Source organism: Chrysemys picta, chromosome 12 (assembly GCF_011386835.1).
Source record: "Chrysemys picta bellii isolate R12L10 chromosome 12, ASM1138683v2, whole genome shotgun sequence".
In the NCBI taxonomy this organism is placed as follows: domain Eukaryota; kingdom Metazoa; phylum Chordata; order Testudines; family Emydidae; genus Chrysemys; species Chrysemys picta.
This window is the reverse complement of record NC_088802.1, coordinates 35,768,657-35,785,757: the sequence shown is the minus strand read 5'-3', so window position 1 is coordinate 35,785,757 and position 17,101 is coordinate 35,768,657. Positions and strand designations below refer to the sequence as shown.

General features: G+C 49.7%; 1 protein-coding gene across 12 annotated transcripts in view; it reads left to right on the top strand.

The window, feature by feature from the left end:
• Window positions 1–3,372: 3,372 nt before the first annotated feature.
• Window positions 3,373–17,101, top strand: part of ARHGAP44 (Rho GTPase activating protein 44) — a 156,273-nt gene continuing 142,544 nt past the window's right edge. For 3 of the 12 annotated variants that reach the window (XM_024101746.3, XM_005297617.5, XM_005297618.5), the window contains exon 1: window positions 3,376–3,741. In XM_024101746.3, the coding sequence (XP_023957514.2) occupies window positions 3,689–3,741 (53 nt within the window). In that variant the 5' untranslated portion in view covers window positions 3,376–3,688. Of the gene's footprint in view, window positions 3,742–17,101 lie in introns of all 12 variants that reach the window. The other 9 variants (XM_024101750.3, XM_024101748.3, XM_005297624.5 and 6 more) reach the window with 5 other exon arrangements.

The window sequence follows — 17,101 nt, the reverse complement described above, 5'->3', positions numbered from 1 at the left end:
CTTTGGGTCAGGTGTCAGCCAGGTTACCTGAGCTTCTTAACCCTTTACAGGTAAAAGGATTTTGGAGTCTCTGGCCAGGAGGGATTTTATAGTATTGTACACAAGAGAGCTGTTGCCCTTCCCTTTATAGTTTCATGCTCTTCCTAGCAAATAACTGATAAAAGCTGCTTCCTTTCCAAAATACCACCAGCTCAGTTATTGTAGGGTTGCTTGTGAAAGTCCTGATCCCATAAACACGCCGCACCTAGAACTTCATTAAACAGTCAACAGGAGCTGGTTTTGTCATGCAGGTGCTTGAAGGACTGGGCCTGTAAACTGGAGTGAAGACACTGGTTTGTTATTAGCAACAGAGGGTCCTGTGGCACCTTTGAGACTAACAGAAGTATTGGGAGCATAAGCTTTCGTGGGTAAGAACCTCACTTCTTCAGATGCAAGAGATACTTGGTTTGTTATTGTTAGTGTTAGTGTTTATGGCTGCACGGCTGCACATGGTGGTTTGTTATGGTCATAAACACTGGGTTACTGGTATTGATTCTCCAACAGGAAACAAATATTTTGGAGAAAAAATAAACCCCATAAAAATCCTACAGATTTTGCAAACAAATGTCAGGAGAAAAGCAGATCCAATTTTTCCAAATCCTCTTCCCCACAAGCCTGACTGTGTCCTCAAATCAGACCTAGGAAAGTGAGGAAAAACTCACACTGAAACAGGCTACATTCTTAACTCACCACACTGTCCCCTATAGATCGCAAGATCGTTAACATGTCAGATGGGCTGCAGTAGCTAACTCAGCAAGATGAGTTGTGGACAGAGCTTTACCCTTAGCACGGAATTTCCTGGCTTTTTCCATCAGGCAAACATTGATTTTTCTCCTGGGTTTCCAAAGAGTTGAAATAAACATGGCTGGGGGTTTATTAGTTTTTTAAACAATTTAGCAACCTTTCCCCAGTTTGTGTGAGGCCCAGGCATCTTTGTTTATACATCAGAATCCTTCACCCCGTTAGCTCACCCCTGTGCATAGCACTTGCTGACCAGTAGATGGAGCACTATGCATTGTGGTAATTTGGGGACAACAAAAATAGCTACTGCATTGTGTCTTCTGATTTCCTAGCGGTGAGTGGGATGTATTTAAAATTAAAGAAAAAAGAAAAAAAAAGTAAAATTCAAAATGATTTGCACCTCTTCAAGTGTCTAATAGAACAAAGAGATATTCAGTGGGCTCGGCTCTGCTGTCAGTTGTAATATGTTAAGTGCACACCATAGCCTACATCACAATAGCTGAATACCTCAAACTCCCATTGATTTCAATGGAGGCTGCAGGTGCTTTGACTCCCAGAGATAACAACAATACCAGCCTGTCATAGAATGTTTTTCAGCCACAGATCCCAAGGGAGGGTCGGTCTCACTTCACAGATGGGGAAACTGAAACAGAGTTATTGGCCCATGGTCACACAGCAGGTAAGTGACAGAGCTGTGACTAGAACCCAAGTCTCCTGATTCTTAGTTCAGTGCACTAGTGTGATGAAGTGGGAATTTTCTTAATGTTTTGCATGAATACGGTGTGTGCCTCAGTTTCCCCTATGTGTTGCACAAGTATCTAGGTGGTGGGACAAGGGTGTGTAGTTGTTGCAGCAACCCCTAGAGGGCAGGTGTGACTGCTGTCTAGCTCCCTGGGCCCAGATGATGGCCTGACACTCTGTATTCTGGCAACTAATGACTGGGGCCCATCCTCTGCAAGAGCCAGCTGGAAGAGTTGGAGAACAAAGAGAGAGGTGGAGGCGAGGTGACCAGTTTGCCTTGGGTGGAGGAGGTTCAGCTGGGCATGACTGAGGGTGGGCTGCTGGAAGCTGGGCAGTCTCCAGGTTTGGGACTTGGGGGGAGAGCCCAGGGCTCTGGGTCCCCAAGATGGACTTTACTGAATGTTCCTACTTTCTGTGCTAACAAGATCTGCTCTACACTGTTTTCCGAACGACTAATAAACCCTTCTGTTTCACACCACTGGCTGGGAGTCACTGCTGACTGCAAAGTTGGGGTGCATGGCCCTTTGGGGCATGTAATGCTTCCTCAGGTGTCCCATCCAGATGGACTCACTACGGGGAGCTCATGGCATGAAACAGGGGTGCTGAATGCTCTGAGGTCAGACCCAGGAGGTGCTGAAGGCAAGGAGGCTTGCCCCAGTGAGAGTGTGCCCTGGGGGGTGTCACACGACAAGGCAACCTGTCTGAACTTCATTCGGAGCTGTTCCAGAGCACCAGGCCTGCTCTCCCGAGACAGCTAGCCACTGGACCAAGTTGAAACGCATATGTGTGTCCCCTGAGGATGCTAAGCTGGTTTCAGTGCAGCCTTCACAGCCCTGTAGAAGGCTTGCACAAACATACCATCATTTCATTCCATTTTTGCTGGTGGAAATGCTGGCTGGAGAGAAGATCAAGAGGGGACATGATAACAGTTTTCATGTACATAAAAGAGTGTTATAAAGAGGAGAGAGAAAATTTGTTCTCCTTAGTCTCTGAGGATAGGACAAGAAGCAATTGGGCTTAAATTGTAGCAAGGGCGGTTTAGGTTGGACATTAGGAAAAACTTCCTAATTGTCAGAGTGGTTAAGCACTGGAATAAATTGCCTAGGGAGGTTGTGGAATCTCCATCATTGGGGATTTTTGAGAGCAGGTTGGACAAACACCTGTCAGGGCTGGTCTACATAATATTTAGTCCTGCCTTGAGTGCAGGGGACTGAACTAGATGACCTCTCGAGGTCCCTTCCAGTCCCACACGTCTGTAAAATAGATTGCCATGTATGGGCACAGATAGATAAGGTGAATTCGGCAACTTTTAACATTTTAAAGGCTTGTCTTTGAATTGGATGCACACAACCCCTCCTGCTCCTCAACCAGCCAAATAGGGAAAGTGAAGACCTAGCCAGAAGAACAGGAGTACTTGTGGCACTAAGGTGCCACAAGTACTCCTGTTCTTTTTGCGGATACAGACTAACACGGCTGCTACTCTGAAAACTAGCCAGAAGGAGTCCCTAGGATGTGTCGCTGCTTTGGGGCAGAGCATTCCCCAGGCCCAGCCTGCTGCAGCCCGCAGGACTTTCAGAAGCTCAGGAGGGATGCTGCAGACAGCAGAGGACTTGCCCTGTGGGAGTGGGGGAGCCCTTCGCTGGGCAGGGATCCCCTCCCCAGTCTGCTGGGCGCTTGGCTTGGGCCGTCCCTGCGATGACAGGGAGAGAGGGATGGTAATTGCTAATTACCCCTCTTTGCAGCGCGCCCCCTTGCGGCCGGTTTGGAGGGGGTGGGAGCCCCCGAACCCGCCGGGGAGTGAGGGAGGAACTACATCTCCCAGAGCCCCCGGGCCGGGCCGGGCGAGCAGCCGCAGTAGCAGCCGCCATTCCCCCAGCGAGGCGCCCAGCAGCCTGCAGGGGCGAAGCGAAGGTGGGAGCAGGAGGGGCGCGGAGCCGCGCCAGCTCCATGCCGCAGGATGCGCTGAGCGGGGGGTGGGAGCTGCCGCCGCCGCCCGGGAGCATCGCAGCGCGGCCGGGATGGAGGCGGTGAGACGCTGCCGGCCCCAGGCTGCCCGCTCCGCCCGCCGCCGCCGCCGCCGCAGCGCCCGAGCCGCCGCTCTCCCGTCGGGAGCCATGTAACCGCCCGGCTGCTCGCGGATCGCTCCGGCTCCCGGCTCGCTGCCGAGATGAAGAAGCAATTCAACCGCATGCGGCAGCTCGCCAACCAGACCGTGGGCAGGTAAGGGGCGGCCCGGCCCGGCGGGGAGCGGGACCGAACCGGGGCCCTGCTGGGGGGGGCAACAGCCTGGGCAACCCCCCCCACTCGTGTGTGCGGTCACTTCCCAGCCAGGGGTCCTGCCTCCCGCTCCATGCCGCGCCCCTCCCCGTGGGATCGGGGCGCCCTGCTCGGTTTGCGTCTCTGCCCTGTGTTTGCTAAATCTCTCTGGCGGGGCTAGTGGCCCCGCAGCTCCCAGACCTGTGTGTAGCTTCCCCCCACCCAGCCTCCTTCCCCCGAGAAATCCGCCAGTCAATCGCTTGGCTTCTCTCTGGGTTATCGTCCTATTCCTCGGAACCCCCCCCCCCTCCCCCAGGCTGCCCATCGGTACCCTGCGCAGTGAGTGCCTGGTACCTTGTCAGGCTGCTCGGCCTGATGGGTTGTGTTAGGAGCCTGCTGGCTTGGGCGATGGAATCGGTGCGGTGGATTTTTCCAGATGCGCCTCACCTGGATGGCTGTCCCTGCGTATTCACTGGCGTGCCCCATCCTTTATTCCTCCGTGGCTTTTCCTGGAGGGCGAGAACTCTGCTGGCAGCCTCTCGCTGGGCTCCCACTCTCCTGGCCTTCCTGAGGGGGGCTGCGATGGCAGGAGTATGCAGGGACTAGAGAGGAGGTTGGAGCAGGTGTTGGAAAGGCTGGGAAGGGAGAGGTATGCTGGCAGCGGGCAAGAGCCCAGCAGTAAATGGTGCACAACCCAGCCAGCCAATGAAGTTTGCTTTGGACTCTGGAGTTGGGCCCCGATCCTGCAGCGAAATGGGGCTCTGCAGGGGGTGGGCATGTGCAGCTGTGGCCAGATCGGCGGGGCCTTAGTGACATCCCCCCCTCAAAGATGGTGCCACTGATAAAAGGCATAAACAAGCCAGACGCTGGGTTTGGTTACATTTGGTTTGTGCCCTCAGGTATTGGGCAGGTGGAGAGTCTGGAGTGTCATGATGGGACTAGAGCATCAGTTATGCTGTTTGTGGCCAGGCCTGGCCCAGTCCTATCTACCCGGACTGATTGATTAAGGAGGCTCTTTGTGGTGCCAATTAAACTCCACTGTGGGGATGAACATTGTTCTGTTTCTTTGATGACTGGATGTCGTTCCTGGACTATTGCCGCGGACCCCGTATCGGTTTCTCCGGGTTTTGGCTTTGACACTGAACTCATCTCGGTCTGAATCGGGTTGGCTGGTGGCTGGATGGAGCTGGTAGGGTTGTTCCTGATTCTGCAATGAGCTCTGTGCAGATGGAGCCCATCAAAGTCGGTTGGGGCGCGAGGGATGCCCGGGGCAACTCACCGTGGGATAGGATCTCGATTGGTTGTCTTACGCCCATTCCTAGGGTTATGCTTGCTAGGATTGGATGGAGCTTGGGAACATGGGGAATACTCTGCGTGATCTGATGTGCTATCTGGGACTGTGTCCAAAGACATGGTTTGGTTTATTGTTGTATAATTCTCCAAGATTTTGCAATGGCTTTCTATATAGAGAAAGAGGGGAGAGAGTTTTTTCTTTTTTCTCTAATTAAACAAGTTCTTTTAGCTGGCAGAGAGGTGCAGGGGCAATGGAAGGGGAGGGCGGCTGAGTGGATTTCATGGAATGTTATAACCCAGAAAATGCACCCCCAGAGCAGCGTATTTTGGCTTCTAACCTGTTTGTTGTCAGAATCTAATACTCCTAACCTTTGGAGTGCTGGTCTTGAAAACAACAAGCCCATGAATCGGCTCAATTCATGTCACACTTGTAAGCTGCCCAGAATGGACTTCACCATTCCCAGCAATCTGTTGGTGTGTCATGTCTCTGCCTTTGCATCTGTGCAGTTCACAACCACAAACAGTGACCCTGGCGGCCTCTGGTTACCCGGTCTCTGTGCCAGCTCTGTTTTGCATTAGCTCGCAGAGCTTTGTTGTTTTTATGTCGTTTGCTGTGCAGCTCTGAGATGTGATGTGATGCGAGGCTGTCTCGCCACATGCCCTGATTCAGGATGGAACTTGCACTCATGCTTAAGTGATTTTCTGAACCGGTGCCTCACTTTCTATGATACCAGATCACACCGAGCAGTGGCCCCAGTCAGTGCTTGGGGCCCCTTTGTGCTAGGTGCTATGCACACAACCAACAAAACATGGAGTTTACTCAAGGGCTGTTGGATGCAAGGTTTGAAATCCCAAGAAAAATCCAGTGAGCTCAGATTTGCAATGATGTCGTTTTTATTTCTTTTTGCTTTTGGAGGAGGGGGGCCGAATGGCTCCTCTGTTAGATGTTCACCGTGCACAGCTAGGGATTGCATCGGCCCTGCTTTGAGTTGCTGTTGCACTATAAAACTGCATGGCACTTTGCAGAGAAGAAACGATAGATCCCTGCCCCAAGGCGCTTACGATCTCGGGTCTGGATCCTGCAGTGAGCGCTGCACAGAAGGGCCCCTGAAGTCGATGGGTTTCTGCAGGGGCATCAGGATCCACTGGCATTGATGTCATTAAAGGGATCGAGTCTTAAATTAGACATTGCACAGGAAGGGCCTGAGGAGCTTGGCAGGGAACAACAGGGAAGGACCTTAGGATGCACTTGGCACATCTGCCTATTGCTTGGTGTAGTTCTCAAGTGAGCAGATGGCAATTAGGGGCACTGTCCGGAGTGAAGGCTGCGGTGAAGCTGGGCTAGAGGGGAGAAGTGAATTTTGAGGTGTGCTCTCAAGGAGAGTGAGGTACCATGGCAAGCAGCATCAGATGCTCAGTAGAGAGAGAGAGAGAGAGTGTGTGTGTGTTTACAGCACTGCCTGTCCCAAGTGTTTAGGAATCATGAGTCGGGCCCTCAAAATCATGAGAGTGCCTGAAAAGTCATGAGACGTTTCTCACTTTGGGGGTATTTCCCTTCTGGTTTTGGAGCCTTTGGGGATCACGTTTCTGGCTTTTCTCCACAGCCATGAGGGCTAGAAATGGAAGTTGTTTAAATGGAAGTTGAGGTTCTCGCATCATCATCCTGGCTCCAGAAGCTGAAACTTTGCAGAGAGCATCAGCAGTCACGAGGCTGGGGATAAATTCGCAGGAATTGGCAAGACTGGATTTGCCATTATAACTGTGCCAGCCTCTGGATTTGAACTGTGAGCAGAGCAGACCCCGCTGAGACACTTGCTCTGTGGAATCTGGAATACTGACCGATAACATACTTCATGTATGGAGCCAGCTGTTGGAAGCCAGGCGGCTTGCTGAGATAGCTGGCGAACAAAGTGTGTGCTGATTTGAAGGCATGTACTTCTGCAACCTCAGCTGCAGCAGTGCTAAATCACTGCACCGTCTCTTTTGCAGTGCGAGTCTGTGGGGTCCTGGCCCTCCCTAAACAGATGGCTTGGTCCTAGCCTCGCTCTGCAGGATGCTTGCTTTACTCATTGGCTGAGAGCCTTCTGTCCTAGGAACGTATGAATTGCATCCACATGAGGCCCGCGTCCTGTATCCGACAGTGACCAGTATGTGATTCTTCAGAGGAAATTTCTTCCCATCCCCGTCAGTTAACGGTTGGCTTATGCTCCAAGCCTACGAGGGTTTGTATCTCTCAGCCAGTCTCTTTGGTATCTTGTCTGATGCAAGCATGGAAATTCTCAGCGTTCAAATAGGTGTCTAATTGTCTATTGATCCTGCTATGCTCTTGGCCAAAATACTGTGGGGTGGCCAGGAGTTCAAGTGCCAGGAAAACAGAGGTTATTTAGTCATGTGTATTGATATTGAAGCCATCAAATTTTAAAAATAAATAGGCAGCTATTCTGGTTGGAATGAATTTTGTCAATTTTTTTAATGCCATTACGTATAACAAGCAGGGGCAGCAAGAGACGTGCTAGAGGTGTGCATGCAACTTGGCTCTGCTCCCTTTGAAGTCAGCATGTCATGCCATGGATTTCCATGGGAGCGGGATGGGTGGGGCATGTGGTAGCAGCAGACCCGGGCGCTGATACGAGGCAGTGGTTGGAGGCACAGACCTGGGGAGCAGCCCATTCAGAAGTGGTCCCACGAGGCGGTTCGTCAGTGCCGTCTTGGAGAGCAAGCAGGGCTTGGCATGGCCATGTGTAGAGCCGTGCTGGAGAGGGGCTGCAGGTGAAAGGGACTAGGCAGTGGTCAGAATGGGGTTGACTATGGAGGCTGAGGAATGGATGGAGATTGGAACTTCTGTTTAATGATCACGAAATGTGGTGCTGGGTAAAGGTACCCCCTGGATCGTCCTGAAGAGGTGATGTCCTCAAACAGGTCCAGTGTAGGTTGCAGCCGGGAGCGCTACCTGCAATGCATCTGAACTGGAGAGAGAGCTGTTCATCCATCTAGTCCCAGGTCTCAGTGCTGAGGTTGCCAGTTCGTGTCCGTTGTAGGAGGGCTTTGGCGATATCGGGACTGAAATTTACCAGCCCCTCCCACAGCAAACAGCTGTCGCGAGGTAATGACCTTCTTTCTCTATGGATTGTGTCCTCCCCCAATAAGTCACATGCTTTCAATTGTCTGTAACGATCCCATGACGTGGTTTGTATAGCTGGGTTTTTCCCCTTTCCCCGCGTTGTTATTCTGCTTCACCCCAGAGATGCTGCATTTTAGTAGCATGTACATAATTTGTAATCTGCTCTAGGATCTTTTCAGACCAAAGTCGGTACAGAAGTAGTGGGCCAGATCCTCAGCTGTGGTCAATCGGCTTAGCTCCATTGGCTTCAGTAGAGCTGATCTACACCAGCTGGGGCTCTCACTCGTAAGTGATTATTATAGAGGCGCTTCATAGAGCTTTGCCAATGAGTTACACAGCTATTTGCTAGACAACAGTACAATAGTCAGTTAGGACTTGGGTGGTATTCCCAGTTCTGGAGGGGGAGTGCACTCTAGTGGTTAGAGTGCGGGAGTCAGGAATGCTGGGTTTGGTTCCTGGCTTTGGGAAGGTAGCGCGGTCCTGTGGCTAGACCAGCGGTTTGAGATGACACAACCAAGCACATATATTTGGCAGCTTCTTTCTGAGCGAGAGTGTGGCTGAGAGTAGTGGCTGTGATTTGGGGCTGCCGTTAGCAGGGGCCTGGTCATTAAAATGAACTTGTGTAACATTTCAGTTCCCTTATTTTTGACATAAGGTGGCTGATAATCGACTGCTTCCTAAGGTGGATGTACAAGGTGCGAAGGGGGGTGAAGTGCAGATAAATATGAACAGCAATGAGTGGAGCTGGTGAGACCTGAATTCATGGTATCCTGGCTTCCAGCTCAGTGCACCTTCCACTAGGCTAAAGGATATTTTGACATAGGGAGAGTCTCTCCCTCTTCCCCCAGGCCATAGGCGTAGGGGTGGCCTAGAGAAACAAATATGGCATATGCATGAGAGCTCTTCTTGCCATGTCAAAATGAGCCTGCCCCTAGTCAAGATGGCCCCTATGCTCTGTGGTTAAGAAATGGTGATGGCTCGCCTGTGCCACGAACCCCAGCTCAGGCAGAGAGCAGCACCCAGGGTTCTCCAGGCAAAGAGACTACACGTTCTGGTGCCGGAGGGTCTGGCCTCAGAAGCCTGGAATCTGTTGCTATAAACCTGCTGTGTGGGCACTGAGGGCTTGGCTTCAAATCCAGCGTGACAGCGAGGCAGCTACACTGCTGGAGCACTTTAGTGGAGATGCTCCTACACTGATAGGAGAGCTTCTCCCATTGGCTTGGTAACCCACCTCCCTGAGAGGCGGTAGCTATGTGGATGGGAGAAGCTCTCCTGACGACAGCCCTGTCTATCTGTGGGGGAGCTAGGTTGGTATAACTATGTCATGCAGGGGGCTGGATTTTTCACACTCCTGAGCGACGTACCTATACCGATATAGGTCTGTAGTGTAGACCTGGCCTAAAAGGCATCCCATATCATGGCATTCCCTTTCTCTGGGTGAGCGTCACGCTTACCTAACCCTAATCCCTTTAAAGGAGCTTTCTCTCTGCCCTCGCTGAGATGAATGGGGCCACGCAGGCTGTGCTATTCAAGTTGTGAGTGGGCCCTGCAGTTACCCCAAGGCACTGAAATACGTTTCCATGTTGTGTTCATTCTCTCTCTCTCTCCCCTCTTTTCCAAATGCAGCCTAGCATTTTATTTGGCTTCCCCACTGCTGCCGTGCACTGAGCAGACATCGCCACTCAGCTGTGAATATAGCATAATAAATAAAAAGGACACGGTGGCTTATTTGTTTGTATGTTTCCCTAGGGCAGTTAACTCACAAGGAACAAATGATTTGATTTAACCCACTGGTTGCTTGTCTCTTTGGATCCAAGGTGTCTCACTGCCTCACCCACCCCAAAATCTCATTTCTGAGGTATCCTTCCCCCTCTCCCGTCTTCAGGGATGGGAGTCATGCTCACAGATAAGAGCAGGCCTCTGGTCCACGTTCTGAAACAGATACAGACATCTGTATGGCTGCTTCCCTCCTTTCCTTTAAATATGTATTTGAAGGTCTTCACTTTGGCTGCCTTAAGGGGGAAGGATAATATCCTGGCAAAGAAAGATGAACTCAGAAGAGGCTTGTTTAATTTGATTCAGGTCTTTTGAGGAACGTTTGTCCCAGAAAACAATTGAATCTTTCCAGAAGACTGGCAATTCCTTCCCCCCTCCCCCTACGTAGGATTTAGGGGAAATAAAGGCAATAAAGGAGCATCTGTATTAGGAGCTTAGCTCTGGTGGATTTGCCTCAAAATGTGCACGACAATTCATGCTAGTGGCTGCTTTTTAGCATAGGAGTTAGAAACAGAAACAGTCATAGAGGTGTGAAACAGGCCTGCCGGTATCACAATCACTACGGCTTCTGCTGCTGCATAGACCTTTCCCTAGCAGCTGCAGTGTGAAACTGCCATGATTCCTCAACATTTGGCTGTACCCTCAGGGTTCTGAATGGTGCTGCTGTGAAACTGACCTGAGCTTTGTCAATTTCACTCTGCTGCAACTTGGGAAAGCTTAGGGACAGTAGTAGAGCCAGGGAGGCTGCCTGCAGACTCTGGCAGACAGCACTGCATCGATTTATGTTTGGAAGATCAGTTTCATAACCCTGAGTCCTGAGTTCTTGCATCTGAAGAAGTGAGGTTCTTACCCACGGAAGCTTATGCTCCCAATACTTCTGTTAGTCTTATAGGTGCCACAGGACCCTCTGTTGCTTTTTACCTGAGTCCTAGAGACATTCATTTTGTTAAATGGCAGTTCGTATTCTTCTGCACAAGCTGATGGTTTCTGCTTCCACTCTTGCTAGGGAAAACAAATGACATTTTCCAGTTCAGCTCATTCAACAGTAAATAAATGAAATTAAATGCACTTGTACTTTTTTGCTCTGATATGCAAGTCTTTTATCTGAGGCCCTTTTAAATAATAGTGGTGCGTTGGAAGGTGTTATTGGCAGCCATCAAGTGGGTCTTTGGTCATTAGACAATCACTGACCTGGTTGGGGGTGTGCTAAGCTCCCTTCTTTTAGACTAAATGGAAGGAGCAATTAAGCCCTTTTACATAATGATGGCTAGAAACAATAGGAGGTTACTGGCCAAAGCAGTTGGCTGCATGGCAAAGCCTGAGCAGGGGGGAGGGATAGCTCACTGGTTTGAGCATTGGCCTGCTAAACCCAGGGTTGTGAGTTCAATCCTTGAGGGGGCCATTTAGGGAACAGGGGTAAAAATCTGTCTGGGGATTGGTCCTTCTTTGAGCAGGGGGTTGGACTAGATGACTACCTGAGGTCCCTTCCAACCCTGATATTCTATGATTCTCTGAGGGGTTCCCGATTGCAAAATGCAGGGGCTGAGGGATTGTTTAGCAAGCCCTCTGCTTTGTGGCCAGGAGATGCAGAAAGCCAGAGAAGCAGCCCTGAGAGGGACAACTCCTGGGGGCACGGGACTTGCTGGAAAGGCAGCCTTGGACAGAGTGAGCAAGGGAGCTGTCTGCTTCTCTGGTTCTACTGCCTTCAGGGAAACAGGACTTTGTGTACATTCTTTGTCAATAAACAGGATTGCACCAAAGAAATATATGACTGGTATAATCAATTTCTCCTCCCCATGTAAACAACCCGGCAAAGCCCCTGACTAACTGCTCCAGCCAAAGAGCAAACAATAACCCCTTCCAGTTGAGGATTTCAAAGCACTTTACAAGAATGAACTGAAATCTTCACTGATTGTTCTATGCACCACTGAAGGAATATATTGTCACACCATGCTGTCGTCCAGTTGTTCTGTTGCTCAGTGATTACAATTTTTGTCTTGTACATGTTGCTAGTTCTAAAAAAACCAAGAAACCTTACTTGTGTTACTATTACCCCAGGAGATATGAGAATGAAAAGAAGCTACTTCTAGTGAAAGTAAATTAAAAGCAAACTCTGAACCTTGGCATCCCTGGATTTCAGGGAAATTTTAATCTGGGTCCAAGCTTTGTGGGTCATTCCCATCACTACTTCTTGCTGTTTGTGCTGTTCAAAAGGTTTGTGCTGTCAGCTTGAGATGTAGTCACTTAAAACATGTTTCCAAGTAGTTTCAGGTTTCACACCTGTCCCCGAAGGCCTCTGCCAATTCTTGTGCTTTCACAGTTCCCTTTTCCTTACAACCGTCTTCCTCTCCTTGTTTGCTGCATGAAAGACCCGCACAAACAGTAAGGAAACTGACTCGCCATATAAGAAAAGGGTGAAACTGACAATACAGTAGTGCTGCCAAATGCCCAGTGGAAACAAACTGAAAATGGAGAGGAGAAAATCGTTTTTCTTTACTCTCCCTTGGTTACAGGGGGCTGAGCTGTCACCTGTAACGTTAGTTAGTGAAATGTGTTCAGACAATTGACAGTTTTATTATTTATTACAATAGCACCTGCTGGCCCCAATTGAGATCAGGGTTCTATTGTGCTAGGCGCTGGACAAACACAAAGTGAGAGGCAGCAGTTTTAACTCTACTTTGTACTTTATCCAGCCTCACTCAGTAGCAGAGGGTTGTTATGTTTGGGTTTGCAGCAATGCAAGAGACATACATTAGATTCCAACGCCGAGGCCGCGATCCTGCGTATGCTTAGGTGCTAAAGCAGCTGAGTGAGCCGATTGAAGTCAGTGGTCCTGCTCAGATGCTTAATTAAGCAAGTGCAGAAATGTTGATGTGAAAATTTACCTAGACCTAATTCAGGACATAACTGAAGCATATACTTAAGCAGATGCTTAAATCTGAGTATGCACTAAAGTGCTTTCCTGAAGTGGGGGTCTTAGATGTTAAGTTCTTTGGTGCTGAGGCCTCTAGGTGCTATTACAGTATAACAAGAATAGTAATTTTCAAGTATCAAAGGGGTAGCCGTGTTAGTCTGGATCTGTAATTTTCAATAGTCTTCTTAATACAGACTCACGAGAGATCCTTTGCTGGCCGGGGCTCCTTTTATGTTCTTCTAAAAATCCTCCATTTCCAACCTAAGCTACTCTGCCCTTTGTGGTCCCCTTTGAAGCGCTGTGTGGTAGATGCAGTGGCTTCTGGCAGGGTGGGAGGAAGAAAGAACAGAGCCCCCCTCTCCCTTGCTAGCTGTTGTAGAGTCTATCTGTCTTCCCAGATGACTCAGGCAGGAATCATCTTTCTTAGTTCCTCCAGGGTCCACCCCACTAGTTACAAGTGGTGTCCCTGTGAGCCGATCTCAGATCAGCACGAGGGGTAATTTTGTGTGCACTAGTCCCATCCTCAGGGGATGGATGCTTCTCGTTGACTGTGCAGGGAATCAAATCCAGCTGCTGTGCTGGCTGCTTGGCCCCAAAAGTTACAAGGGCAATTTGCAAATGCAGGGGACATTCCTATTGAAATCAAGGGCTAGATTCGCCCTCTGGGAGCAGCTATGATGGAGACAGAATTCAGCTCCAAAGCAGAGCCAGGGGGCAGTACTGATCCCTCCCGGGGGGATTCTGCCAGCTTTAAATCAAGGCGGCGCTGCAGAGGAGCGCTACCCTGGAGAGATGCTGAATCCACGTACTTCCCTACCAGCCTGGCCCGGCCCCTCTCTGGCCAGCCTTGCCCACTGCAATGGCTTGGTCTGGACCCTGGGCAGAGCAGAGATGGTGTGAGCTGCTTGGATAGCTGTGTTCTCTATGCTGACAGATTTACCCTCCCAAACCCAGGGAGTGATCCAGGCCCTAAATGTTTGTTGAAACCCTTGGAGAGGCCTGAATCCAAACCTTGGATCTGGGCCCCCTGGAATATTTTGGGCTCTGTCTCTTAGTCCCTTTGAATTGGTCAAGGTCATCATCCAGTAGATACAAATGAGATGCTGACAAATTTCAGAATATCCCAGGAGTTAGAGGCTAAACTGACCTCTGGGTTACACCTGCGCAACCCAAGATCTGGCAACACCATTGACTTTGGGGGAGTTACTCCAGGCTTCTGTCAGGGTCTTTGGCCAGCATGTATCATTTGATTTTGATTTTAAATTTTTATTTTTCTTTTATTTTATTTTTCCTTAGTAAATTTGGGCCCAAACAAATGGGGGAAGTGTCCCCCGACCTCAGAATTGGCCCATTTTGTGGCTGATCCAGGAACGGCTCCCCCTGCACAACTTGTTTCTGTGAAATGATGGCAGTTGCATTAGCAAATATCCGGAGTGTTCTCGATGGCGATTGACGTGCTGCAGTGAAGATGCTGTAACTTGGGCCCACCTAGCCTCAGTCCAGAGTCCGTTGGGAATGGTGCCAAGTGCCTTGGTTGGGCTTCTCAGGCACACCAGGGTTTATTGCGCTGGAGGTTTATTGTCCATCGGGGAAGAAGGAAACAAGACCTAATCTGATGCATTATAAACTCCAGATCACACATTGTCTGTTTCCTGTGGACCCTTTGGCAGTGAAATGAGCTGCTTTGGGGGAGGGAGAGTTGGATTCCAACTCCGTTTTTTCCTTTGCCTGCAGCCTTCAAATGCATTTGCTAATCCTCTAGTAGAGAGACTATCATAAGCGAGAAAAGCCAATCCACGTGCTGAAGGAATCCAAGTCAAATCCGCTGCAGAAAGGAAAGAAAGAAATGGACCAAACGACAGCAGCTCAGATAACCTCAAAGGTCCTGACGCTGCACAGACACAGCGAGAGATTCCCTTGCTAATTCTGTCAGCAAGCAGGGGAATTACTGTTGTTTGGGTAGAGTCAACAGTAAAATACCCAGTGCACAGCCAGCATGAAGATGGGTGCTTCCAATTGGAGCTTGATCCTACAGGCTCCTGTGCACATAAGTAACTCTACTCATGTGAGTAGGTCCCTTGAACTCGAATGGCAATACGCAGGGCAGGATGTGGGGCCAGGTTGCAGGATTAAACGGCGAAGCTAATGCATCTCGAAACTCCTGCAGAGCTAGTCTAGATTGTTTTACATGCCACTGTCTCCTGTTCCCTTCCCTGGGGACTGCTCCGGGAAGGCTTATGTTCTCCAGTGATCCTGAGAGCCATGCCAGGCGGTGTTCTGATGGCTGGTAGGGCCAGCCAACCCAGACAGGTCAGAGGGCAGGGACCAGATGCAAAGCAGCCTGCTGGCCCTCCAGGTTGGGGTTTGAGTGAAAGGCCAACAACCTACCCTTGTAAAAGAGCGGCCATTCTGGCAAAGAGCTGGATGGACGGCCTTGTTCAGTCCAACGGCCCGGGGAGGCTTCAGTGTGTTCTCCATTTTCGTTTGTTCGTGTTGCTGGGAAGGTGGGGAGGCTCAAGTTTGTTGCGTGGGCATGGTCTGAGCAGAGGGTAGCAGCCTAGCAGGATCAGGAGGGGCTGTCAGCCCGAGGGGGGGAATGAATGGAAGAGACAGACCAGTGGTGAGTTTTCATGAGCTGGATGAATGTGGCACGCATGGGAAGTTAACAACTCATCCTGCTGTTAGAGCCAGCCATGGCGTAAGGGCATCGTCTCCCACTCAGCAATTCCCATTGGGCTGTACCTGCATTCTAGGCCTGGGCATGCACACCTCTGCCAAGGCACACAAGGCACTCAACAGCCGTCTTCCATTGGTCTTCATCCTGGGCTGCGTTTAACCTGGTGACCTCCAGGTGAAAGGCCTTTACCAGCTCCCCCAACCATCCGCCTTGCCCATGAGTGGATTATACCCAACTGTTATTTTTGACAGTGTTCCTGATTTTTCAAGGGTGCTGCATTGATATCTGGCTAGTAAATGTACGCTCCCCACTCCTGTTATGGTCGGTAACGAATTCCCCAGAAAACCTTCTTTCCTTACCGTAGGGGGACCTGTTTCTTTTGTTCTGCTTTACACCCAGGGTGAATGGAGCCCAAGAAACCTGCCCCTGGTGATGTGTTGCTCATCTGGCTACCAGCACTGGTTCTCTGCTAAAATCCCAAGACCCCACTACCATAGATCCCTAGCAGTCACTAGTCACTATCAGTGAGAGTTCATTACCCGTGTACAGTGTTGAAAGTTTTCCCCTACTGGACATATTATTGGGTTCATCTGTGCCTCCGGTCTTCAGGTTTAACTAGCCCACCCTTCTTTTCTGATAAACATCACTTGCGTCGGTGTCTGCTGCTCTTAGAGGTACTTAATGTCTTAATTATTGTAACATGCCATTATTATTAACTTTGGAGGGTTACTGGGACTGAGCTGGTCTTAAAATAATAACAGAATTCTCCTCGCCGCTTGGTGACTGCAGCTTGGTGGCCTAGTGCACTAAATCCTTACGTAAATAGTTACGTTCTCAACAGCCCCTTTTTGCAGCATCCCATTAAAAAAAAATTTGGTGATAAGCCATAGAGAGCATTGGTTAATGGTTAAATCATACAATCCGGGGTCAGGAATTCTGGGTTCAAATCCTGTCTCCGATACTTACTTGCTGTGTACCCTTGGGGCAGTCACTTAACCTCTCTGAGTTGTAAAATGGTGATAATATTTGCTCTCTGCATGGTGCGGGAGGAAGGGTTGGTGAGGCTCAGTGGCTGTAAAGTGCCTTGCAGATGCTCTCTAGAAAATGTTTTATTTCTCCTTGCTCTATTTACCTCTGCCTTGATGACTTTATTGGTCTTTCTGGCATCTGTGCTTATGTTTGTTCTTGGTTTTCCTTAGGGTCACAGTGATATCGAGTTAGTAGCAGATACTAGGAAAGCCTGCACAATTCCATGGTGGGTCTCCCTTGGATTGTCCTATCTTTAGGCAAAAATAACCCCCCAGAAACTTCCAAAAATTTTTTTGAATGTGAATTAATTTGTTTTCATTGAATCAGAAAATGGGCACTTCACAATTTAATGAAAACTGGCATTTCTGGGTTTCCCGGTGTCCCAGCAGGCAGTCGTGAATGTATTTTCTAAGATTCACAGTTTCCAAGGCCAGAAGGAACCACTCTGATCAGCTAGTCTGAGCTCCTGTTAGCACAGGCCAGAGAACTGCCCCCGAATAATTTCTAGAGCAGA